Source organism: Stenella coeruleoalba (genome assembly GCF_951394435.1).
Source record: "Stenella coeruleoalba genome assembly, chromosome: 1".
NCBI classification, from domain to species: Eukaryota; Metazoa; Chordata; class Mammalia; order Artiodactyla; family Delphinidae; genus Stenella; species Stenella coeruleoalba.
In genome coordinates this window covers 75194403-75220560 of record NC_137169.1, presented here as the reverse complement: position 1 = coordinate 75220560, position 26158 = coordinate 75194403, and the positions used below count along the sequence as shown (strand labels likewise).

Here is a 26158-nt window from a genome sequence, read left to right as displayed (position 1 = left end):
TATGGTGAAACCCTTGACCTTGTCATTACCAGTAAGAGCAACCTCTTCATTTTCAATTTTAAACTTCTCATTCCCCAACCATCATCCCCTTTCTTTCTGGTGCATTCTTTCTTATAACCCAATCCAACAGTCCCAAGAGAAATTTCAATTCATTGATTCTAATGCCATTCCATTACTCCTTTCTCTCTCATCACCACATATCCCTACTCATCATGCTTAAAACATTGTAATTATCCCTTTGATAACATTCTGAATTCTATTTCTATAGCCATTTACTTTCACATTTTTAAATCATTATTTTATCCTTCTCCTCAACTCCATTTACTTCTATTAGCCCTTTACCTCACATCTTAGTTCCCTGAGAAGATTGAAGTAATCAGAAGAGAACTTTCACAAGTTTCTACCATCACTTCAATCCCACCTCCCTGTATCTATGCCATTTACTGTGCCTTCTCTCTTGTTAGTGGATGAACAGGCCATTTTTCTAGGTAAGGTCAAAACTTCCACTCATTCACTACATACTACATCGTCTTGCCTACTGAAGAACATTGATCCAGCAATTTTCCCCACTCTCTCCTACATCTTAATTTTGTTCTCTTTAATGGATCAATCCTATCGGCATATAAACATACTATTATTTCTTCTGGCTTAAAAACAAAAACAAAATTTGTATTGACTCTGGTTTTCCTTCCAGGTTTTACTTTTCTCTCCTTCCCTTTTCCAGAAAACTTCTCAAAAGTATTGGATTTACATAATTTTTCTCCTCACCTCATCTGCTGAAACCATTCTTGTCCCCACCACTCTGAAACAGTTGATCTTATGAAGGTCATTAATGACCTCCATGTTGCTGAATTCAGTGATCATTTCTCAGTCTTCATATTACTCAATATTTATATCCCTCAGATTCGACAAGATCACTCTCCTCCTGGAAAGACTTTCTTCACTTGTATTATCTTCCTCCTAGTTCTCTGGCAGCAGATTTGCATATTTTCCTCATTTCTTCAAATTCTAAATTTTAGAGTACCCCAAGGCTTGGTTTGCGGACTGCTCTTTGCTATCTACACTCACTGCCTAGATGAGCTGGTGCATTCTATGGCTTTAAATGCCATCAAAATGCTGGTGATTTCCAAAACTATATGTTCAGTTCAGAACCTTCTACCCCTAAGCTCTGCTCTTGTATTAACTACCACAAGATCTCTCCACTTAGATGTCTAACAAGATTATCAAACTGAAATGTCCAAAGCTAAGCTTTCAATTTACCCTTCAAACCTGTTCTCTCACAGTCTACCTCATATCATTTGGCCCTTTCGTCAGGTTAAAGCTGAATGAACTCATTCTTGAGTTCATTCTTGACTCTTCTCTTTCTTTCACATTCCACACATGACCCATCAGCAATTCCTGGAAGCTCTGCTTTCAAACTATATACAGAATCTTACCACTTCTCACAGCCGCCTCTGTTCCCACCCTGATAATGCCACTGTCGTCTCTCACTTGGATTATTGCAGTAGACTCCTCTTTGGACTCCCTGCTTCTGCTCTTACATCAGAGTGATCCTGTTAAAACATAGGTCCTGGTGCTTCTCTTCTCAAAGCCTGCTAAGAGTTAAAGCCACTGAGAGTTAAAACCAAAGCCCTTACTGTAACCTGCCAGGCCTTTCATGACCTGGCTTCATATCCCCCATTCCCTTCTTATCCCTCACCTTCTTACTCATCTCCTCTCTTACTGTCTCCAGCTGCATTGACTCTTCATTGTTTCTCCAACACACAGGCGCATTCTTGCCTCAGGGCCTTTACACATGCTCTTCGCCTCTGCTTGGAATGCTCTTCCTTCAAATATCCATGTAACGTGTGCCTTTTTAAAAGTCTTTACTCAATTGCCACCCTCTCAGTGAGGTCTTTTTTGGCAGTCTTACCAAAAATTTTAACAAAACTACCACAACAGTTTATATCTCCCTTCCTGCTTAATTTGATGTTCTTCAAATTTACCACTACCTAACATACTAAGTATTTTACTTATTTTTTTTAATTATCTTATCCTAGAGCTGTGCATGGCAAGTAGACAGTCAAACATGGTAGAATGAATGGCTAATGAGTTTGATGAAATGTATTTATATAATAATTTTGAAGTGTTTCATCTCATAAGATAGTCTGAATTTCATAAATTAGGAAACTTTCAAAAATAAGAATGATTAAACATATCTTTTTTTTTTTTCCTGTTCTCTTCTAGGGAAAACCAGGTCCAAAGGGGTATGCAGGTGAATCAGGACCAGAAGGCTTGAAGGTAAAGCAACTGACTTTATCACCAGTTACAAAGTATAATTTTCAAAAAGATAAAGTTATGACTTTCATAACAATATAAAATAAACACATGTCAAAGATTTTATTAAACTCATTAATTGAAGGAACCAGTCATATGTTAAAACTTGTTCAAATATTGAATAACATTTGAAGTGCTATATGTCTTTATATCTATATCTGTATATATGTCTATAAATATCTATAACTATGTCTATGTTATTGGATATGCATTTTAGTAAAGGAATGTTCAGATGTGTAGTTAGATACAGGACAATAAACCATAACTGAGGGCTGTCTATTACACTGGACAGAAATCTACAAGTTACTATAACTTCACATAAAAAATTTATGTGTGTGTGTGTGTGTGTATTTTCACTAAGTCTGGGTCCTTTAATCAATAATATACAGTAAGTCTAAGTAAGCACATACCCTGCATAATCATTGGGTGTTCTTCATACTTTTATGACATTGAAAAAATGTGTTACCTACTTTCTTGCTTTGTTTTCAAGTACTGTATGATTTTTTTGTAACACAAACAAATATAAAGTAAGGCAGTGGGGCTTCCCTGGTGGCGCAGTGGTTGGGAGTCCGCCTGCCGATGCAGGGCACACGGGTTCGTGCTCCGGTCCAGGAAGATCCCACATGCCGCGGAGCGGCTGGGCGCGTGAGCCATGGCCGCTGAGCCTGCGCGTCCGGAGCCTGTGCTCCGCAACGGGAGAGGCCACAGCAGTGAGAGGCCCGCGTACCGCAAAACAAAACAAAACAAAACAAAAAACAAAAACAAAAAACAAAAAAAAAGTAAGGCAGTGGTTTTATATGTACAGCATTAAGGTCTGAAAGGAAATAACTTATAAGAATTGGTGATTTGTACAGATTTAAAATTCAATGAAAAATTGAATTGCATCACAGATGTATTGCTAAAGCTAGAGTTCATTATTTATTTTAAACTCTTCGTTTTTGTGATATAGAAACTAAGAAAAAATCAAACAACACTTTTTGAGGTCAATTAATAAAGAAATATGAGCTAAAATATTTTTTTATTATGTCAGCATGTCTGTTGCTGAAATTATCTTGGGAGAGTATGTGTACCTGACTCTCATGTTACATAGAAAAACTCCCAGAAAGTAGAAGCATGATATTTATAAATAGAAGGCTTAATTCTCCTTTACTGTATTTAATCCCTGTACTGCCAAATAGCTCTAAGAAATCCACCTGTGAGCTACCATCCAGTCAAACTGGCAAGAGACCAATCTCAGTCATTATTGACATCCTGCCTTCTCCCTAGAGTTACACCAGCATCTAGGTGGCATCTGTGTTACCTAGGAAGTGAAGGAAGTTCTTTAATGTTCAGTCCTCATACTTGTCTCTGAAATTTCTTCCTTGGTGTATTACATAGCTATTCACTAGGACCTGGCACTCCCTTAGGGGGAACCTTGCACTCTTGGGGAGCGCTTGGGGGTTGGTTAAGGGTCACTGCCTTTCACAGAACTCTAGGATCTCTATTCTCTCCCTAGGCCTGGGGAATTATTCCTCTCTGTCTCTTTTTGCCCTCAAAGACAACTCATCTCCTACATTCAGGCTCTTTGAAAATTAAAGCATGAATGTGGGTAATCTGCAAGCAACTTTTGCTTTCTGCCTGTTAACACAGACCTCCCTTAAGACTACGTATCACAAAGGGTCCATCTCCCTAGTTGGAATTTGAGAGGGCCGTTGGGTAAGGAGGAGAAAATAAAAGAAAATTAATTATATATATGTATATATACACATACATATTATGTATATATTTGTATATATATATGTAAAATCCTGCCACATTATTTTCTACAAAAGCTGTCTAATGAACTATCAGTCAAAAACTAGGATTTCTAACCTACTACTACAATGTTTTATTCTTTACTATTTATCTAAATGCATACAGAAATAGAAAAGAAAATTTTTATAGTCTTTGAAAGTTTATTTCAAACTGATTACCTATGAATATTAGGTTTCAGTGCTTAAAATCAGCACCATCCAATAGAGTATGTAATACGAATCACAGATGTGAGCCACAGTAAAAAAAAAAAAAAAAAGTGAAAAGAAATAGGAGAGATTAATTTCATTTTATATATATACATATATATATATATATATATATATATATATTTTTTTTTTTTTTTTTTGTGGTATGCGGGCCTCTCACTGTTGTGGCCTCTCCTGTTGCGGAGCACAGGCTCCGGACGCGCAGGCTCAGCGGCCATGGCTCACGAGCCCAGCCGCTCTGCGGCATATGGGATCTTCCCGGACCGGGGCACGAACCCATGTCCCCTGCATCGGCAGGCAGACTCTCAACCACTGCGCCACCAGGGAAGCCCTTCAGTAATATATTTTATGTAACCCAAGATATAAGAATATTATCATTTCAACATGTAATCAGTATTAAAATTATTAATGAGATTTTTTATACAAAGTTTTTGAAATATAGTGTGTATATTATTTTTACATCACATTTCAGTTCAGACCAGTTAATTTCAAGTGCTGAGTAGCTACATATCATGAGTGGCTGCAGTATTGTTCAGTGAGTTTAACTACCCCACACTGCAATATAATAATTTTTAATCAGCAGTTGATGGTTTAATTTCCTATCTCTGGTATAAATAAAATGTACATTCCTGTCAGATTAACTATATGTGGTACCCTGAACTTAATCTTCTACTTTCATTAATCTGTGCTTTTGTTCAGCCTTTGCTCATGCCATTCCTCACCACTAAAAATGGCTCTTTCTCATCACCAGTGTAAAAATCACCTATTTTTCAGGGCCCAACTCAAATACAGTTTCATAATTTATTATTTGAAACCATTAATATTTGGATTTTAAAAAGGTAATATATATATATTATATATATATATATATATATACACACACACATACACATACATACTGTATTTTACTTAACACTGCCAGCAGACTATGGGACAGCACAACCATAATTAGACACATTGATATTTCTATGGTGAAACGTAAGGATGTTCAGATTAATCAATCTATATCAAGACTATAAGTAGCCTCACTCAGATCAGGTAAAAGCATTATTATCAAATAAACACAAGTTAGGTTAAGTTTGCCACTAAATGTGTTGTGAAAAACTTTGGGTTTTCAGAGCTTTAGGGACGGCAGAACTGCAGTTAAGATTATGAACATGCATTACTTCTCCAGTGAAGCCAGCTCTAGCTGCACGCGCACACAGGGTGCCTGTGCCTAGGAACTCCTTTACTACTTACCTGTAGCGTGTGTTCTGTTCTACTTGTTCTGCTCAGCATTGTGAGATACCTTATCTACTGAAACAAAGAGAGTATTCCTGCGCACAAGGGCTTTATTTTCATTCTTCTTAGTATCTTCTACAGTGGCAGCCTACCACTCTGCCATTTATACAGTATACCTCAGTAGATATTTCATTTTTTTAATTTTATTTGTAAAAGTGTTTTAAAAGTGATTAAAAGTCATAAATAGAAGAATGTAATTTAAGAAAACAAGTTAATAGTATTTGAATGAAAATACAGGAAAGACTACGTTCCATACAAATACTGTAACAAGAGTTTTGAATAACTGAAAGTTTCTTTGTGATTTTCTAGGTTATAACTAGATAATTACATTAAAATGAAAACAGGAGCAATATTGAGAGTAATCTTGTTTGAAAAATAATCATTTTTGCAACTTTATATTCTTTATTAACAGGGAGAAGTAGGAGACCAAGGAAACATTGGGAAGATTGGTGAAACAGTAAGCTTATTTTATGCTCTTATCTTCAACTTTTAAATCATCTTGTGAGCATTTTTAGGAATCATGTTAGCATGATCTTTGCTTATAAAATTCAGAATACAAAATACTTATCCACTACAAATTTAAATTTATTGGTGATGTGACAAATAAAACCTACTCTACAAAAGAGAAATGAGGGAAAACACAGATACTGATAGTTTTATCCAATAGAAATTACATTTGTGATCTCAGGAACATTCTTGTATCTAATATTTGGTCTTTACATTTAGTTCTGATCATCTCAAACTAAATTTGACCGTAATGTTTTTCATGATTAAAACGCTACAGATTATCAAACCATAAAATATTATAATAGGTGGAAGATACTTTTCTTTGTATTTGAAAGATTGGAGTAAACCATGAGGTAAGTCATTGGGAAACATAATTTCTTTCCTCGAAAGTTTGCCTTGTTTAAATTTACATTATTGAGGAAGTAGGAGGCTTCATGTTGTATTTGAATCAGGTATGTTAGGGGTAATTTTCTTTTTTTCTATGGGACAAGTCAGCTACAATATTCTCTAACAAATGAACTTACATAACATATAAAGTGGTGAATTAAATTAATGAAAGGCAAGTGACTTTATCTACAGAGTGTGCTGGGTTGTCACAAAGAAAGTCATACTGTTTAATAACAGTATTTATTTAATAGGTTAAATGAGCAAATATAATTTTCTATAACCTATCTTACAACTTAAATAAAAATAAATTTTCTTAAAAATTGCTTTGTGAGCTTAAATAATTAAATATATTTTCTAGCCTGGTAGTAAAACAGCAATACATTTCTGATACTCTTAATTTTTGTCACTAATTATTAATAAAAATAGGGAGATGATCCATTTAGTCTTAAAAGATCATTGCCATACCATTTAATCCTGAGTCACTAGAAGATGAATATTTTTTTCCTTTTTTTAACCAAAAGGGAAATTTCAATGGAGTATTTATATCAATTCAGTTATTCAAGGTTTCTCATCAAGTATGAATGTAATCTGTATTTCTCTGTCATTCAAATTTTTTAAAATTTAAAGAAATGAAATTCTGCCATTTCTGAGTGACAAATTGCTTAAAAATATATATAAACTAAAATTTATAGCCAAACTTAAAATAACAATGAAGAACATCTTTTCTTAAAATAACACATATCAAATTTCTAAGTTTTATTTGTTTAATAATGTTGGACCTGGTTCCACATAGTATAGGAACCCATCACCAGTGCTGTCCAAAGAGGAAATGGACTATTTTGGCAGGTAGCAGATTTCTGTTATTGAAGGGAAATTAACAATTATGGACCATTCGCTGTGTGCCAGGCATAATGCTATGTGATATTTTATATTGTGGAATTTCGTTTAATTCTCAAACAATTTTAAAAGACACATTTTGTTATTCCAGTTTTTGAAATGAGGAAACTGAAGCACAGTAAGTTACCTGTTCAGAGTTACATAGCTGATCAATAGCTGAACTAAGATTTAAACCCATAGCTCCAAACTCAGAATCCAGATCTCAAAATCCAAAGCATTATATACCATGCTGGGGATTTTTTTCCCAGCTTTATTGAGGTATAATTGACAAATAAAATTTAAGATATTTAAAATGTATGTGATGATTTGATACACATATATATAGATAGATAGATAGATAGATAGATAGATAGATAGATTGTGAAAGGATCCCCCCACTTCCATCAAGTTAATTAGCATAGCTGGGGATATTTTAATATTAGCTGAAAGCCACTTGGCCTAGATTTTATAGAGAGGTTTTAGGCATCAGATAAGTTATGAAACAAAAGGACCTTTCCAACCTTTTCCAACTTTGAGGTTCCATCTTCCTCATTAAGGATGGGAGATAAAGACTTTTAAAAAACTCTAGTGGTTATAGTGAATTAATTAAGATATATAAAACGCCTGAAGAATATTTTTGACTCTTGATAATTCCCAACTTCTATTTTATCATGTTAATTTCAGAAACTTAGCAATATAGTTCATCTAATCCAGAGTTCTGTTAAAACTCTCAAGAGATATGGGAAAATATGATTGCACTTCATGATGTCAGTCTTGTAATTTGGGGATATCTAAGGTTAGTTGTAATTGCATAGCTAGTTTTTATTTTTCCCAAACTTTTTGTATGGTCATTTAATTCCCTTTTAATAGCCTCCTCCAGTTTTGTTCCTTTCTAGATTCATACAAATTAGAACCCAATTTGTGATAGAGAGTGCCAAACACAGTGGTCCCATCTCATGTCTATATACCTCTTGCATTTACTTACTATAGGCAAAGAATTAATTTCTATAAATGTGCCCTAAATCTCTAATTTCAAAGAAATTATCCTCTACGTTCTAGCATTCTTTTATGAATAAACCTGGAATTATCCCACCTTAATTGCCAGTCCTCTCTGTCTTTCATTCTCTAGGCTGAAAGCATTTGAAGAGCTGTAAAAGGGAAGAGAATATACTCTTTCAGTATTGGTCAAGAAACCAGAATTAAAATCAGTATATAGGCCTTATAAGGGAACAGACATTATAAGGGAACAGCTTTTTTTGTAGGCAAGAATATTTTAATAGAATTCCTAACACTCAGACTCTTCCATAGAGTGATTCAACACCTCACCCTTAGATTTGGATGACTTTCTGCAATCATTTGTTCAGCAGATATTTATATTTATATTCAGGCACATTCATTGAACATTTGATCCCTGCCTTCATGAACTTTGTAGTCTATCAGAGGTTTGACAGACATTAAATAAATAATCACATAAAATATATAATTATAAACTGTAATACATTCTCTAGATGAAAATTTTAAGAGACTGTGACAAAGTTGCCAAATTTAGATCAGGAGATGAGAGAAGACTGTTTTGAAATGCCGTATGAGCTGTGACCGTAAAGAATGGTATGAGTGGGCTTCCCTGGTGGCGCAGTGGTTGAGAGTCCGCCTGCCGATGCAGGGGACGCGGGTTCGTGCCCCGGTCCGGGAAGATCCCGCATGCCGTGGAGCGACTGGGTCCGTGAGCCATGGCCGCTGAGCTTGCGCGTCCGGAGCCTGTGTTCCGCAACGGGAGAGGCCACAACAGTGAGAGGCCCACGTACTGCAAAAAAAAAAAAAAAAATTAATGGTATGAGTTAGCTTGGGAAGAGTGGGGGGGAAAAAACTGCTCCTGGAATATGCAGTATAACATACTTTCCACCTGTGCCCCTTGCCTTGCTTTAGACAAGTCACTTAATTTCTCTAAATATTTGTTTTCTCAACAGTAAAAGTATGAAAATAATAACTACCTCATAGAGTTTCTTATGAGGATTAAACATGATAATGCACTTAAAACACTTAGCACAGAGCTGGTCACATAGTGAAAACTTGATAAATGTTAGCTGTAGTGGCGGTGGTGGTGGTTATTCTTATATGTGATGGTTCTAAATGGGAAAGCATTTAACTGTTTTGAGGAACTGAAAGAAAGCCAGTGTGGATAGACCTTGGTGAACCAAGGGAAAAGCAGTATTAGGTGGTATTAGTGAAGGAGGCAGGAGCCAAATTATTCAGGACCATGTTTATTATTTTGGACTTGGTCCTAAAGTAGATGGAGAATCATTGAAGTATCCTAAGTAAGCCAATGACATGATTTAATTTGTGTTTTAAGATCACTCTGTAGCAGTGGATTGGGAACTTTGAACATGGTTGTGAGCAGCAGAAGTAGAAGAGGGTAACCAGTTAGGATGCTATTGCAGTAGACTAAACGAGGGAGAAAAATGACGGGCCAGATGATGGCAGTGGAGATAAGTGGATGTATTTGAGATCTGTTTAAGGTGACAGTTTGGACAAAGGCTGCAATAAAAGGGAATGATTCTAGTCAGTCCCCAGCATATAATAGACCTTTGATTACTATTTATGATTATCAGGAGAATTCTGGAAGCGTAAGGAATTGGTATTTATGATGTTTAAGGATAATTCCAATTCTAAGAATCTATGACTCTTTTCTAAGAATTGTAATGTTTTCTAGTCTTCCTCTCATCTGCCAATTTGGCTTCTTTTCTCTGGCTGTCTTTCTGGAGTTGGAACAAACAGAGCTAGAATAAATATTTTAGGGGCAGTGGATCCACAGCCTTCTTCATGAGTGGGATAACTTTATGTTTTCTTTATTTTTGATGATACTCAAAACTATGCAGGCTTTTTTCAATAGAAGGAAACTGGGGTGTCTTTGCAAAATGATCAGCAGTCACTCCCAGGATCCTTTTCTGGTCTGTTATTTTAAAGCTAAAATTTGGATTTTTTTTTCATTAAGTGACCTTGATTACATTAAATTCAGATGCCATTTTTCTGCCCACTTGAAGAGCTCCTCATGATTCTCCTATACTCTGACCAGACTCTCTTTATATCTCTTAAAATATAATCCAACTATTTGATTTCACCTCATTTACTCCTTAATTTATCCATTTAGCAGATTTCATAAGTGATCTACCATGTCCTCTCTGTTATTCTGCCTGCCCCCTGGTGTGCTAGTGTATAGTAAATGACTGATGAACAGAAAGGAAGAGGAAGAGGAAAGGCCATGCATAATCCTCAAAATCAGGTAATCCAGTTCTCATTATAAAACTTTAGAATCAGAGAACTTCTGTTGGCTGATTCTAAACTGGATTATAACCGATTCATTCAAGACCAAGTAGAGGTGGAGTCAGAGGGGGAAATTAAAAGATGTCTATTTTTTGAAGACCTATTATCTCATTTAATCTTGAAGCAACCCTTGTAAGATAAATCTTACTGCCATTCTGTAAGTGAGGAAACTGAGATTTATTGAAGTTATGTTCAAATTCACAGCTAGTAAGCAAATGTGAATTCTCTAATTCCAGTTCTAAGGTTCTTTTCTCTGCATCAGGAAATCATCAGTTTGTCCTGTTTTTAAATGGAAACTTGAAGTGCATCTTTGTGAATCAATGGTTAGGAAGATTTAAAAGTTTTTGAGGGATCTGGAAGAAAATATTTTAGAAGTGCTCAACACAAAATCTCATTTGATACAGTGGTTAGTTGTGCTGCTTTCTCGTAGCATTACTGTGAAATTATTATCAAACTTGATACGTTGATTTTATTTAACAAGTTCCATTCTTTCTTTCATTAAGAAGAGAATGGTGGCTTTATGTGAACATACCTAAATCATAAAAAGTGACTCATATTTCCTTGAGGAAAAGTCCCAGGCTTGATGGCACCATTTAGCCAAACAGAAAGAACAAAGTAAAATTCTATCAACTGCCCCTCTGTAGGGCCTCTGTAGTGCCCTTATCTTAAAAAATGTCATCTACTCCCTTCTGTTTTCAAGCTGCACATACCTGTAGCACACTGCAAAGCTGTGTATATCTCCTACCTGGCAGGGTGTGGTAATTTTCCTCAGAGAATGGAAAGCTATATGAAATGTATATCCACGATGCATTCCATCACAAGAAGGATGTATACCTGAATATGATTAAAAAATAGCTACAATTTATTGAAAATCTGTGATCTGCCAGATACTTTGCATATATTGTATCTTTTAGTCCTTACAAAAGACACTGGGAAATATTCCTTTTTTATACAAAAGAAAACTTATGTTTCAGAGAAGTTAAACTTGTCTGAGGTCAGATAGTAAAGTAGCAGAGCTGGGATTGAAAAGGAGTTATGACTAACTTCTCCATATCCCCATGCTTCCTCTTAACAGTGAAGTGAAGATTTCTAATTGTCTTTTAATGAATACATATCGTCCTGTTATTACTGTATGAAGCTGAAAATTATGAGGCCCCAATTACCACATGGTGGTTTGACAAGTGTCTCACAAACATGTTTGTGTTAAATTGTTATGTTTTAGGATCATGTATTTGACATTTATCATCTTTGAAATGTTTTAATAGCATCATTTAGTCAATTAAGTGAATTAATTTCACTATACTATTAAGTCTGTGAAAGTGTAGAATGTTAAAAAAAAGTATCAATCAGTGAAATCAAAAGGGAAGATACAGAAAGTGTGTGGACATATTAGTGGATATGAACAGAGAAGATATATAATGTTATAATTCCAGGTAAATTGAAGGGAAGTGAAGTAAACAATTCTAAAAACCCTACCATTCTCTAAAACCAGGTCCATGGTGAACTATTACTTTAGAAATGAGATGCCAATAGTTTTTAAATCTCAAACACAAGAGATTTATCCAAGAAAATGGAGTCAGCAGATTTCTAGGAACAATTGAGGTGCTTAAAAGGTAAAAGAATTTTTGAGTCTTTTGGACTATAAGATACACTATTTTCCTGACATTTATGACATCGTTTTGTAAAAAGCAAAATAAGTTACTAAGAAAATAGCAAATACTATATTAGATGTGGTCCTATAGAACTTTTTTCTACAGCTACGAAAATTAAAGAGTATGTGAAAAATGATGACTACGGAAAAGCGTTCATATCACAAAACCAAATGTGATAAGAGGTAGACCAAGAATAAATCACATGTAAGTGGTTATTAAGGAAAAAACAACAAAACTTTTTTTTTTAATTCACATGATTATAATATAAAAGCTAAAAGGCAAAATTTATATCTATGGGGAAATGAGTGATACACATGATCCTGTGCTACAAGCTAAAAACACAGAAGTTATTGAAAGCCAGGCCTATAAAGGCTTATATACTTTATTTTTTATTATTATTTTTTAAATGTTTATTTATTTATTTTCTTATTAGTCATCCATTTTATACACATCAGTGTATACATGTCAATACTAGTCTCCCAATTCATCACACCACCACAACCACCCCCCGCCACTTTCCCCCCTTGGTGTCCATACGTTTGTTCTCTACATCTGTGTCTCAATTTCTGCCCTGCAAACCGGTTCATCTGTACCATTTTTCTAGGTTCTGCATATATGCGTTATTATACGATATTTGTTTTTCTCTTTCTGACTTACTTCACTCTGTATGACAGCCTCTAGATCCATCCACATCTCTACAAATGACCCAATTTCATTCCTTTTTATGGCTGAATAATATTCCCTTGTATATATGTACCGTATCTTCTTTATCCATTTGTCTGTCGATGGGCATTTAGGTTGCTTCCATGACCTGGCTGTTGTAAATAGTGCTGCAATGAACGTTGGGGTGCATGTGTCTTTTTGAATTATGGTTTTCTCTGGGTATATGCCCGGTAGTGGGATTGCTGGGTCATATGGTAATTCTATTTTTAGTTCTTTAAGGAACATTCATACTGTTCTCCATAGTGGCTGTATCAATTTACATTCCCACCAACAGTGCAAGAGGGTTCCCTTTTCTCCACACCCTCTCCAGCATTTGTTGTTTGTAGATTTTCTGATGATGTCCATTCTAACTGGTGTGAGGTGATACCTCATTGTAGTTTTCATTTGCATTTCTCTAATAATTTCATGTGCTTTTCACATGAAGCTTTTCATGTGCTTCACAGCCATCTGTATGTCTTCTTTGGAGAAATGTCTATTTAGGTCTTCTGCCCATTTTTGGACTGGGTTGTTTGTTTTTTTCATATTGAGCTCCATGAGCTGTTTATATATTTTGGAGATTAATCCTTTGTCCAATCATTCATTTGCAAATATTTTCTCCCATTCTGAGGGTTGTCTTTTCATCTTGTTTATGGTTTCCTTTGTTGTGCAAAAGCTTTTAAGTTTCATTAGGTCCCACTTTTTTATTTTTGTTTTTATTTCCATTACTCTAGGAGGTGGATCAAAAAATATCTTGCTGTGGTATATGTCAAAGAGTGTTCTTCCTATGTTTTCCTCTAAGAGTTTTATAGTGTCCAGTCTTTCATTTAAGTCTCTAATCCATTTTGAGTTTATTTTTGTGTATGGTGTTAGGGAGTGTTCTAATTTCATTCTTTTACATGTAGCTGTCCAGTTTTCTCAACACCACTTATTGAAGAGACTGTCTTTCCTCCATTGTACCTCCTTGCCTCCTTTGTCATAGATAAGCTGACCATAGGTGTGTAAGTTTATCTCTGGGCTTTCTATCCTGTTCCATTGATCTATATTTCTGTTTTTGTGCCAGTACCATATTGTCTCGATTACTGTAGTTTTGTAGTATAGTCTGAAGTCAGGGAGTCTTATTTCTCCAGCTCCATTTTTTTCCCTCAAGACTGCTTTGGCTATTCGGGATCTTTTGTGTCTCCATACAAATTTTAAGATTTTTTGTTCTAGTTCTGTAAAAACTGCCATTGGTAATTTAATAGGGATTGCATTGAATCTGTAGATTGCTTTGGGTAGTATGGTCATTTTCACAATATTGATTCTTGCAATCCAAGAACATGGTATATCTCTCCATCTGTTGGTATCATCTTGAATTTCTTTCATCAGTATCTTATAGTTTTCTGCATACAGGTTTTTTGTCTCCCTAGATAGGTTTATTCCTAGGTATTTTATTCTTTTTGTTGCAGTGGTAAATGGGAGTGTTTCCTTAATTTCTCTTTCAGATTTTTCATCATTAGTGTATAGGAATGCAAGAGATTTCTGTGCATTAATTTTGTATCCTGCAACTTTACCAAATTCATTGATTAGCTCTAGTAGTTTTCTGGTGTCATCTTTAGGATTCTCTATGTATAATATCATGTCATCTGCAAACAGTGACAGTTTTACTTCTTGTTTTCCAATTTGTATTTCTTTTTGTTCTCTGATTGCCATGGCTAGGACTTCAAAACTATGTTGAATAAAAGTGGCAAGAGTGGATATCCTTGTCTTGTTCCTGATCTTAGAGGAAATGCTTTCAGTTTTTCATCATTGAGTATGTTAGCTGTAGGTTTGTCGTATATGGCCTTTATTATGTTGAGGTAGGTTCCTCTATGCCCACTTTCTGAAGAGTTTTTATCATAAATGGGTGTTGAATTTTGTCAAAAGCTTTTTCTGCATCTATTGAGATGATCATATGGATTTTATTCTTCAGTTTGTTAATATGGTGTATCACATTGATTGATTTGCATATATTGAAGAATCCTTGCATGCCTGGGATAAACCCCCCTCGATCATGGTGTGTGATCCTTTTAATGTGTTGTTGGATTCTGTTTGCTAGTATTTTGTTGAGGATTTTTGCATCTATATTCATCAGTGATATTGTTGTGTAATTTTCTTTTTTTGTAGTATCTTTGTCTGGTTTTGGTATCAGGGTGATGGTGGCCTCATCGAATGAGTTTGGGAGTGTTCCTTCCTCTGCAATTTTTGGGAAGACTTTGAGAAGGATGGGTGTTATCTCTTCTCTAAACGTCTGATAGGATTCACCTGTGAAGCCATCTGGTCCTGGACTTTTGTTTGTTGGAAGATTCTTAATCACAGTTTCAATTTCATGACTTGTGATTGGTCTGTTCATATTTTCTGTTTCTTCCTGGTTCAGTCTTGGGAGGTTATACCTTTCTAAGAATTTGTTCATATCTTCCAGGTTGTCCATTTTATTGTCATAGTGTTGACTGTAGTAGTCTCTTAGGATGCTTTGCATTTCTGCGGTGTCTGTTTGTAACTTCTCCTTTTTCATTTCTGATTTTATTGACTTGAGTCCTCTCCCTCTTTTTCTTGATGAGTCTCGCTAATGGTTTATCAATTTTGTTTATCTTCTCAAAGAACCAGCTTTTAGTTTTAGTGATCTTTGCTATTGTTTTCTTTGTTTCGATTTCATTTATTTCTGCTCTGACCTTTATGATATCTTTCCTTCTGCTAACTTTGGGTTTAGTTTGTTCTTCTTTCTCTAGTTCCTTTAGGTGTAAGGTTAGATTGTTTATTTGAGATTTTTCTTGTTTTTTGAGGTAGGCTTGTATAGCTATAACCTTCCCTCTTAGAACTGCTTTTGCTGCATCCCATAGGTTTTGGATCATCGTGTTTTCATTGTCATTTGTGTCTAGGTATTTTTTGATTTCCTCTTTCATTTCTTTAGTGATCTCTTGGTTATTTAGTAACATATTGTTTAGCCTCCATGTGTTTGTCTTTTTTACATTTTTTCCCCTGTAATTGATTTCTAATCTCATAGGGTTGTGGTCAGAAGTGATGCTTGATATGATTTCAATTTTCTTAAATTTACTGAGGCTTCATTTGTGACCCAAGATATGATCTATCCTGGAGAATGTTCTGTGCACACTTGAGAAGAAAGTGTAATCTGCTGTTTTTCTATGGAATGTCCTATGAATATCAATTAAATCTATCTGGTCTATTGTGTCATTTATTGTGTTTCCTTATTAATTTTCTGTTTGCATGATCTGTCCATTGCTGTAAGTGAAGTGTTAAAGTCCCCCACCATTATTGTATTACTGTCGATTTCCTCTTCTGTAGCTGTTAGCAGTTGCCTTATGTATTGAGGTGCTCCTATGTTGGGTGCATAAATATTTATAATTGTTATATATTCTTCTTGGATTGATCCCTTGATCATTATGTAGTGTCCTTCCTTGTCTCTTGTAACATTCTTTATTTTAAAGTCTATTTTATCTGTTATGAGAATTGCTACTCCAGGTTTCTTTTGATTGCTATTTGCATGGAATATCTTTTTCCATCCCCTCACTTCCAGTCTGTATGTGTCCCTGGGTCTGAAATGGGTCTCTTGTAGACAGCATATAGATGGGTCTTGTTTGTGTATCCATTCAGCAAGCCTGTGTCTTTTGGTTGGAGCATTTAATCCATTCACATTTAAGGTAATTATCAATACGTATGTTCCTGTTACCATTTTCTTAATTGTTTTGGGTTGTTTTTGTAGGTCCTTTTCTTCTCTTGTGTTTCCCACTTAGACAAGTTCCTTTAGCATTTGTTGTAGAGCTGGCTTGGTGGTGCTGAATTCTCTTAACTTTTGCTTGTCTGTAAAGCTTTTGATTTCTCCATCAAATCTGAATGAGATCCTTGCTGGGTAGTGTAATCTTGGTTGTAGGTTCTTCCCTTTCATCACTTTAAGTATATCATGCCACTCCCCTCTGGCTTGTAGGGTTTCTGCTGAGAAATCCGCTGTTAACCTTATGGGAGTTCCCTTGTATGTTATTTGTCGTTTTTTCCATTGCTGCTTTCAGTAGTTTTTCTTTGTGTTTAATTTTTGCCAATTTGATTACTATGTGTCTTGGCGTGTTTCTCCTTGGGGTTTTCTTGTATGGGACTCTCTGTGCTTCCTGGACTTGAGTGACTATTTCCTTTCCCATGTTAGGGAAGTTTTCGACTATTATCTCTTCAAATATTTTCTCGGGTCCTTTGTCTCTCTCTTCTCCTTCTGGGACCCCTATAATGCGAATGTTGTTGTGTTTAATGTTGTCCCAGAGGTCTCTTAGGCTGTCTTCATTTCTTTTCATTCTTTATTCAGTTCTGCAGCAGTGAATTCCACCATTCTGTCTTCCAGGTCACTTATCCCTTCTTTTGCCTCAGTTATTCCGCTATTGATTCCTTCTAGTGTATTTTTCATTTCATTTATTGTATTGTTCATCTCTGTTTGTTTGTTCTTTAATTCTTCTAGACCTTGTTAAACATTTCTTGCATCTTCTCGATCTTTGCCTCCATTCTTTTTCCGAGGTTCTGGATCATCTTCACTATCACTATTCTGAATTCTTTTTCTGGAAGAATGCCGATCTCCACTTCATTTAGTTGTTTTTCTGGGGTTTTATCTTGTTCCTTCATCTGGTACATAGCCCTCTGCCTTTTCATCTTCTCTATCTTTCTGTGAATGTGGTTTTTGTACCACAGGCTGCAGGATTATAATTCTTTTTGCTTCTGCTGTCTGCCCTCTCTATACTTTATTTTAAATTAAGTATATTTTTCTTTATCCTTATTAAATATAAATCAAGTTACTATTAAAAAGTAAAATATTCTAGGAAAAGGAATGAGATCCAACATATATGGAGTTATATGGGGAACAAGGTATTTATCATACATGTTATGTTAAAGAGTAATAAACAAAAGTACTCTTCTTAGTCTAATAAAGTCTCTCAGATTGCCCAAATTAGAATAAACTACTTCAAAGGAACCAAATAAAAGAGAAATTTAAATGGAACTTTGTGCCTCCAAAGTCACAATAACATCACTCATTTTAAGATGTAAACATTCGGTGTGTATACTGCCTAGGACACTATGCCTGTTAGCCTTCTGACTATGAAAATATAAACTTGATCACTTTACCTATTTTAGAATTGATTAAAAAAATAAGCATTTTTTAGTTCCCTTTGGTTTTAAAGGATTTGCTCCTAAGGATTATTTTTTAAAATCCTTAAAATATAATTCTGTATTTGAACCTGGGACTGAAGATTCAGAATCCTAACAGGTTTAAAAATTATTATCCTATGATTTGAAGTAAATTAGTTGTCTACATATATGTGTATCTCACATGTTCTTCATCATGTACTGTGTTCTGGAAGGATATTGTGATTTCTTACAGCCAACAAAAATGAAAGACACTAGTAAACTTCTTTTGTTTATTCTATCATTAGAAGGTACTTATTGAAAACTTACTGTGTGCTAGATATACAGCTAAATAAGGCTTGATCCTTAAGTGATTTAACTTCTTGAAACTGAGTAAAGATTTCTACACATAATTTTGCCCAAACACTAATCATGTTATATAAGATACTCTAAGACAAGGAAGTAAAAATTGTTTTGACAGTCATCATGAAGATATATATGTTGATAGAGAAACTATGCCTTTGTTTGGCTAAAAATGTGTTACTATTTTTTTAGGTAGGGATACTACAAAGCAGTAATCCTTTAGAGCTAGATTTCTATATAGAAGAGCTCTGGAGGTGGTACTTTGGTTGGAAGGGGGACTTCCCTTGAATCGCTGTTTGCCTAGAAACTACACTATTTTCTTTTATTAGTGCACTATCCTATTTTTATTTAGATATTAACACATCAATTAAAATAGCAAAAATATCTAGTGGTGTTTTTATGCTTAGAATTTATATGATAGATAATACCTCATTTGTTTATATCAAAGAATAGGAGGGACTGATGGAAATAATGGTAGGGACTAGAGTTAAGGTTGCCTTGGGCCTCCCATTGGTGCTACCGCTTGAGAAGGAGAATGCAGAATTAAAATCTGAGAGTAAGGCTACTAAAAAATCTTGTGGCTCTGACTTAAAAAAAAAAAAAAGTAAGATCTACGTAACCAATGTAACTACATTTTGAAATTTAAGGTTTACATTCAACCTAAACAAGAATCAGGAAATTTTTCTATAAAGAGCCAAATATTATATATATTTAGGCTTTGGGGCCATACAGTCTCTGTCACAACGTTTCAACTCTGCTATTGGAGTGCAAAAGCAGTCATAGACAGTAAGTAAATGAATGAGTCTGGCTATGTTCCCAATAAAATTTTATTTACAAAAACAGACAGTGGACAGGATTTGGCCGACAGGCTTTAGTTTGCCCTTTCCTTTTCTAGAAGGTCATACTTTACTTGGAATACACCAGTTTTATTAAATCAATCTGCCATATGCAGTTCTGCTTTATTATTAGTCATTTATTATTAACAGAAAAAAAAAATCACTAAACACAAATGTGATTTTTTTCAAACCAGAAAACAGATTCAAACTAGCAGACAGATTGTGTTGCAATCAGGCATTGATTTTGTATATTAAGTGTGAACATAGTGAATTAATTTGCATTTATATAGACCACATGTATATGCAGAGTAACCTACTAGAATTTATTGTTCGTTTTCCTTAACAGATACTTAAGAATCTCACCAGGAAATATTTTCCAAGAACAATGAAATCTGCTCTTTATGTGCACATGTTCACTAGAACCATTTTTCTGAACATTGTACGTGTTTTTTGAAGTTCTGTTTTAAGGGTCAAAGGATGTCCACATACTAAGTTTTAGTGAGTTTTTCTGTCATTACCTTGGACAAAGTTCTAAGGGAATGTCATTAGACCTGTATTCCCCTGTATACAGAAGGATATAGGTATTCCCCTGTATACCTATTCCTGTATTAGGTTGAGATATTTTGCATTTGCACTCTATCTTCTGTTTTTGAAACGTCTCTTTTTTTTCATCAATTCAACAAAGCAGCCTGATGGAGAGCATCACAGCATTTTTGCTCATAAATATGTATGGAACATTTAATGCTCTTTCTTTTTACTATAGGAAGAATAATTAAATGAAATCTGGATTTTCTACTAATGATAAATACAGCCAGCTTTGTGTTTTATAGAAAACTTTATGTAAGAATGTAACCTTTTCATTTCTTCAGTTCCAGGTAGAAAGATAGTAGCTGCTGAGATAGAGATTATATGCTCAGTTTGGGGTTTTTTTTTTTTTTTTTTTTTTTTTTCTGATTAATGGGTTTTGGAAAAACTATGTGACAAAATCTATGTTTTTCTGGTATGTTGATAATACCATTAGAAATTTTATAATCACTAAAATTAGGAAAGACCTAGATAATAGAAGCTTCTCCAAAAATGCTAGGGGAATGGGACCTAGTAGATTATAAGGGGGGGAAATCAGTCTATAAAGGCCTTAAGAATATGGGTTGTAAGAATTTCTCACCCTGACTTTTAAGAACTCCCACAATGTATACCTCACCTATCTTTATAGTTGTTATTTCTCACACTTCCCAACTTACTAGGCCAAACCAGGTCATTCAACATACCTTCAGTGTAACCCACTTATTTATGCCATTGTTTCTATCACCTCTAAAGACCTTCACTTTCCCACTCCTATTGTCTGCCTAGCATCAACTTTCAAGGTGCATTTTAAATCATCTGCTCAACCTTGAGGTCTTTCCTGATCTCCTTGCCAAATTAGATTCAGTCTCTTCCTCCATTAAGCCTTTATCTACATTATTGTGGTCCTTAACTGATTTTGCTTTGTACCACAGTTACTTTTTTAATTTGAACTATCTCTACAGAAAACTGTCTCCCACAGCAATGAGCACTTGCCTTAAATATTATACATTTTCAGTAAGTATAAGTTTATATGACGAACTGAGATAAATTAAGAAGGAAAAGGTGATTTTTCTAATTTATTTGCCATCTGTATCCTAAGAGGACTTTAGTGTACTTAAGCTAAGTCTGAAAATATGATGTATTCTCGTGAGACAGTCAGAATATGGAAGAACATTTCTTTGGGAACAACAGCATAAGAACAAAACATACGGAGGCATGAAAGATCTGGAATGTTTGCAGAACTGTATTGTAAACAGCTCAGAATGGCTGGAGGGAGGTAAGACACAATATGTCACAGCTCACCTGGCTCTTGTTACTTACCTATAATGTCCTTTCTATCTTTTCTGGATTACAAATACCTACTCTTCTTCCACAAGTCAGCCCAAGTGTCACTTCCTTTAAACCTTGATTGCTTTATCCTCTACGACTTATACATGCTTCTGTCATCATTTATTGACCTTAATTATTTACATGTCTTTCTCATACTAGACTGAGTTCTTTAAGGACCAGGGTTTGTTAAGCAAAACCTAAATCATGAAGTGTAACTTCTGTTTAGGAAAACTAATAATGAATGAAGGTAAATCCAAAAGCTTCCTCTGACCTGTAGTCTTCCCTAAAGTTGAAAATTGCATCTCAAACTTACTGGGTTCAAATCTGTATTCATCACCTCTCCTCCAAAAGCCATTCTAACCCCTCCTCTAAGCATTTTTTCTTTTTCTTTGTGAGGTCTTCAACTTCTTTATATTATCAAAGATCATTCAGAATGCCCAGTAATAAAATTTTTCATTATATCAGTTTATTTTTTCAGCTTTATTAAGGTGTAATTGACAAATAAAATTGTAAGATATTTAACGTATAAAATGTGATGATTTGATATACCTATACATTGTGAAAAGATTCTTTCCATCCAATTAATTAACACATCCATCTCCTCACATATTTACCTTTTCTGTTTGTGTATGAGAAAATTCCAACTATACAATACACTGTTATCAACTATAGCCACTATGATATACATTAGGACCACATTAGAAGTATATGTTGTATACTTTATTCTACAACCTTAATCCACTGACTTTTTGAGGCTCTCACTATTACACAGGCATTGATTGTATACCAATTATTTGTCAAATATTCTGTTAGATACTACAGATATAAAATAAAAATAATCATTCTTGCTTTTGATGTGTTAGTGGGAAATGTATTAAAAAACAGTTAAAATACAGTAATTGTATTTCTATAAGAAAAGATCACTGCATTCTGTATGTAAGATCAAGGAGAAGGCTTTGGAGAGGAATCCACAGTTGATCAGGACCTTGATAAATGTTGAGAGTTTTCCTATAAATAGAGTAGGGCCTTAGGCAGCACTCCAGATAGGAGGCCAGACCTGTACAAAGGCTAAAAATCATGAAAGAACCCAGCATATACTGAATTGCTATTAGTGTATTTATTTATTTATTAAAATTTATTTTATCTGTTTATTTTTGGCTGCATTGGGCCTTCATTGCTGTGTGTGGGCTTTCTCTAGTCATGGCAAACGGGGGCTACTCTTCCTTGCAGTGCGCGGGCTTCTCACTGCTGTGGCTTCTCTTGTTGCGGAGCACGGGCTCTAGAGCGCAGGCTCAGTAGTTGTGGTACATGGGCTTAGTTGCTCCGTAGCATGTGGGATCTTGCCAGACCAGGGCTTGAACCCATGTCCCCTGCATTGGCAGGCAGATTCTTAACAACTGCACCACCAGGGAAGCCCGCTATTAGTTTAGTACTACTGGATTATACAGTGAAAAGCAAAGAGAGGGAAGAAAGAGTCTGAACAGGTAGACAATGATCAAATAATGAAGAGTTTTATGTATATGTATATGTCATCCACATTTTGTCCTGTGGGTAGGACATGCTGACTTTATACTAATATTGTAAAATAATCATATTAGCCAATTAGAAATACTATGCTAGCTGCAAGGTGGAGGATAAATCATAGATAAAAGGACACAATGAAGAAGTAATTGTAGTAGTATTAGGGAGAGATGACAACCAGTGCTTTAACTAGGGCAGTGGCAAAGGGGAAAGTTACGAAAAGATATTTAGGAGATAGAGCAAAAGCTCAGTAAACTCAGGGACTATATCTTATGTACAGTGCCTGCTCTATAATATGTATTATTAAATAAATATTTGTTCAAAGGTTAGTGATTGAGATAGGTTCTTAGTTCCCTTTTAAATGCCCTGCCCTTCCATCTCTGTACATCCAAATCTTATCTCTCCTTTAAAGACCTAACTCAAACACTACCTGTAGGGAATTTTTCCTAAATAATTCAGTTGAAAATAAACTATACCTCCTGTTACATTTTATGAAATATAGTCTTTTGTCATATTTAACACTTTAGTCTTTGTGTGTTAGATATTAATATATGTCCCTTGGCTCTCTGTTTTTATTATATTTGTCTTGAGGGAAAAGTTCACATTTATATTACTATTTATATCCCTCATACTGTCTAACACAAGAAGCTTTCACTTGCTGGGTGTTCTGTAAACATCTGTTGAATGAAATCATGAAGATCATATCTAGCTATAACTATGGAAACAAGATACCCTAGATCAGTATAATAAAGTGGTAAGAGTGGGTAAGGACTCTGAAACCAGACAGCTTTTTCAGTCTAGTAAAAGATACTTATATCAAATAAAAATCCAAATAGAAGTGAAGATGCTAAAAAGATTAAAAATTGTCAAAGTTGTGTCACGAAAGAATGTTAAGCAAAAGTTTCAAAAAACCCCATAAAGATGAAATAATTGACAATTCTTTGTATTTTTAATGCTGTATGGCTCATTAAACAAAATATCTTTTGAGTCCTTAGTGTTGCTGTGTAGTGTGGAATACAGAAAGACATGATTACATCCCTCTCCTTAAGGATCATAGAGTCTCAAAAAGTAACAAATTTATAATGGGAGATAATAGTGAATAGTTTATATCATACCAAAAAATGTATGATAATTTATTTACTATAGAGGAGCAGAGCTTAGGTGCTTTAAAATAGTCAAGAAGTCTTCCTGAAAAAAGTGAAGAACAGATTGGTTATCCTCATCAGGGTATATGTGTCACACTTCATGGAGTAATTGATATATTTTTTAATCTTCATGAATTATTTATTTTATAGCTAAAATTTGTACCTTTTGACTCCCTTCACCCATGTCACTCATTCCCCCACCTGCCATCACTGCCAACCACCAATCTATTCTCTGTATCTATGAGCTTGTTTTATTGTTGTTGTTTATCTTCTATTTTTTAAATTCTACCGTAGTTGAAATCATAAAGTGTTTGTCTTTCCCTGTCTCATTTATTTCACTTAGCATAATGCCTTCAGGATCCATCCATGTTGTCACAAATGGCAAGATTTTATTCTTCTTTATGGCCGAATAGTGTTCTATTTTATGTAGATATCGATATGTTTCCCTCTGTCTCTCTCTCTCTATATATATATATCTAGCTAGCTAGCTAGCTCTCTATATAGATAGATATCATGTAAATATGATATCTATATATCTTGTGATATCTAGTGATATATAGATATCACATTTGTGTGATATCTGTATATCACATTTTCTTCATCTGTTTATCCATCAACAGACATTTAGGTTGTTTCTATATCTTGGCTATTGTAAACAATGCGTCAATGAACATGAGAGTGTCATATATCTTTTCAAATTAGTATCTTTGTTTTCTTCAGATAAATACCTAGAAGTGAAATTGCTGAATCATATGGTAGTTCTGTTTTCAGTGTTTTGAGGAGCCACCATACTGGTTTCCACAGTGGCTGCACCAATTTACATTCCCACCAACAGTGCACAGGGTTCCCTTTCCTCCACTTCCTTACCAGCACTTCCTATTGTTGTCTTTTCAGTAACAGCCATTCTGACAGGTGTGGGGTGATAGCTCATTGTGGTTTGATTTGTATTTCCTTGATGATTAGTGATGTTGGGCATCTTTTCATGTGCCTGTTGGCCACCTGTATGTCTTCTTTGGAAAATTGTCTCTTCAGATCCTCTGCTTGTTTTTGAATCGGATTGTTTGAGGTTTTTCTTGCTATTGAGTTGTGAGTTTTTTGCATATTTTGGATATTAAACCCTTATCAGATATATGATTTGCAAATATTTTCTCCCATTTAATAGGTTGTTTTTCATTTTGTTGATAGTTTCCCTCACTGTGCAGAAGCTTTTTAGTTTGATATAGTCCTGCTTGTTTATTTTTGCTTTTGTTGCCTTGCTTCTGGAGTCAGATCCAAAAATCATAGTCAAGACAGATGTCGAGTGATATTTTAACAGCACAAAAAGTGATTGAGAAGAAAAAAATAAACTACTTCAAAAACATCAATTTACAAAGAAATACAATTGGGGAAACACAGTGCTGACATAGATTTTCCTTCTCCATGTAACCTATACTGATTCCTACTTCTTTCACTCTGTTGGGCACTAGATTGTAAACAGGGGGTTCCATGTTAGTTTCCTAATTATCTAGCACATATGCCTGGCATATGGCAGAAATTCAGTAAATGAGTTCTGGAAGAAATGTTTGCCAACCTGCTGGCAGCTGGAGTCAGTTCAGTTCCACATGTGTATCCTGAGACTACTGTGAGCTCATCTAGTTATGGTAGGCAAATCTAAAACACTTCAGTGTCACATAAGAGTAGGGACAAAGATGACAAGCAGTTGATCCAATCACCAAGGCGATTCCTTACCCATGAGAAAGTAGGAGCTAATACTTACTGAAGCATCTGTTGATGCCATGTGCTAACTAGTTTACATTTAATGTCTCACTTAATTCTAAGGTTTGGGAACCCAGGATTATCCCTTTTGTCCTGTGGAAAGAGCATGAAGTACACAGTGGATTTCTTTCTTTCTGTAGTCACTGTTTTACCATATTGGCTAGTCAGTACACATATATTACAGAGAAAAATAGGAATTTCAACTAAATAGTAATTCCCTTTCAGTTTGACTATTAAAAAGTAAACAAACTACCATACAAAAATGTGGTTCTTTAAATAATTGTTACATATGCAGGAGAATGAGTGGGTGCGATATCTTAGATCAGGGGTTTTGAAGTAATATAGGTTTGAATCCTAATCGTGGATTTCTTCTTTCTCATTTGTAAAACTTAGGTGAAATATCTTTTTATGTTTATTGTCAGGGTTGGAAAAATAACTGTCTAAGATGAAGTATGTTTACAGGAGGTGTT

The 26158-nt window shown here is 34.9% G+C and overlaps 1 protein-coding gene across 1 annotated transcript in view; it reads left to right on the top strand.

The window, feature by feature from the left end:
• The window catches only part of COL24A1 (collagen type XXIV alpha 1 chain), a 542658-nt gene that overhangs the window by 326257 nt on the left and 190243 nt on the right, over positions 1-26158 (top strand). The window contains exons 25-26 of the mRNA XM_079924384.1: positions 2227-2280; positions 6010-6054. Of these exons, the coding sequence (XP_079780510.1) occupies positions 2227-2280; positions 6010-6054 (99 nt within the window). The remainder of the gene's footprint in view (positions 1-2226; positions 2281-6009; positions 6055-26158) is intronic.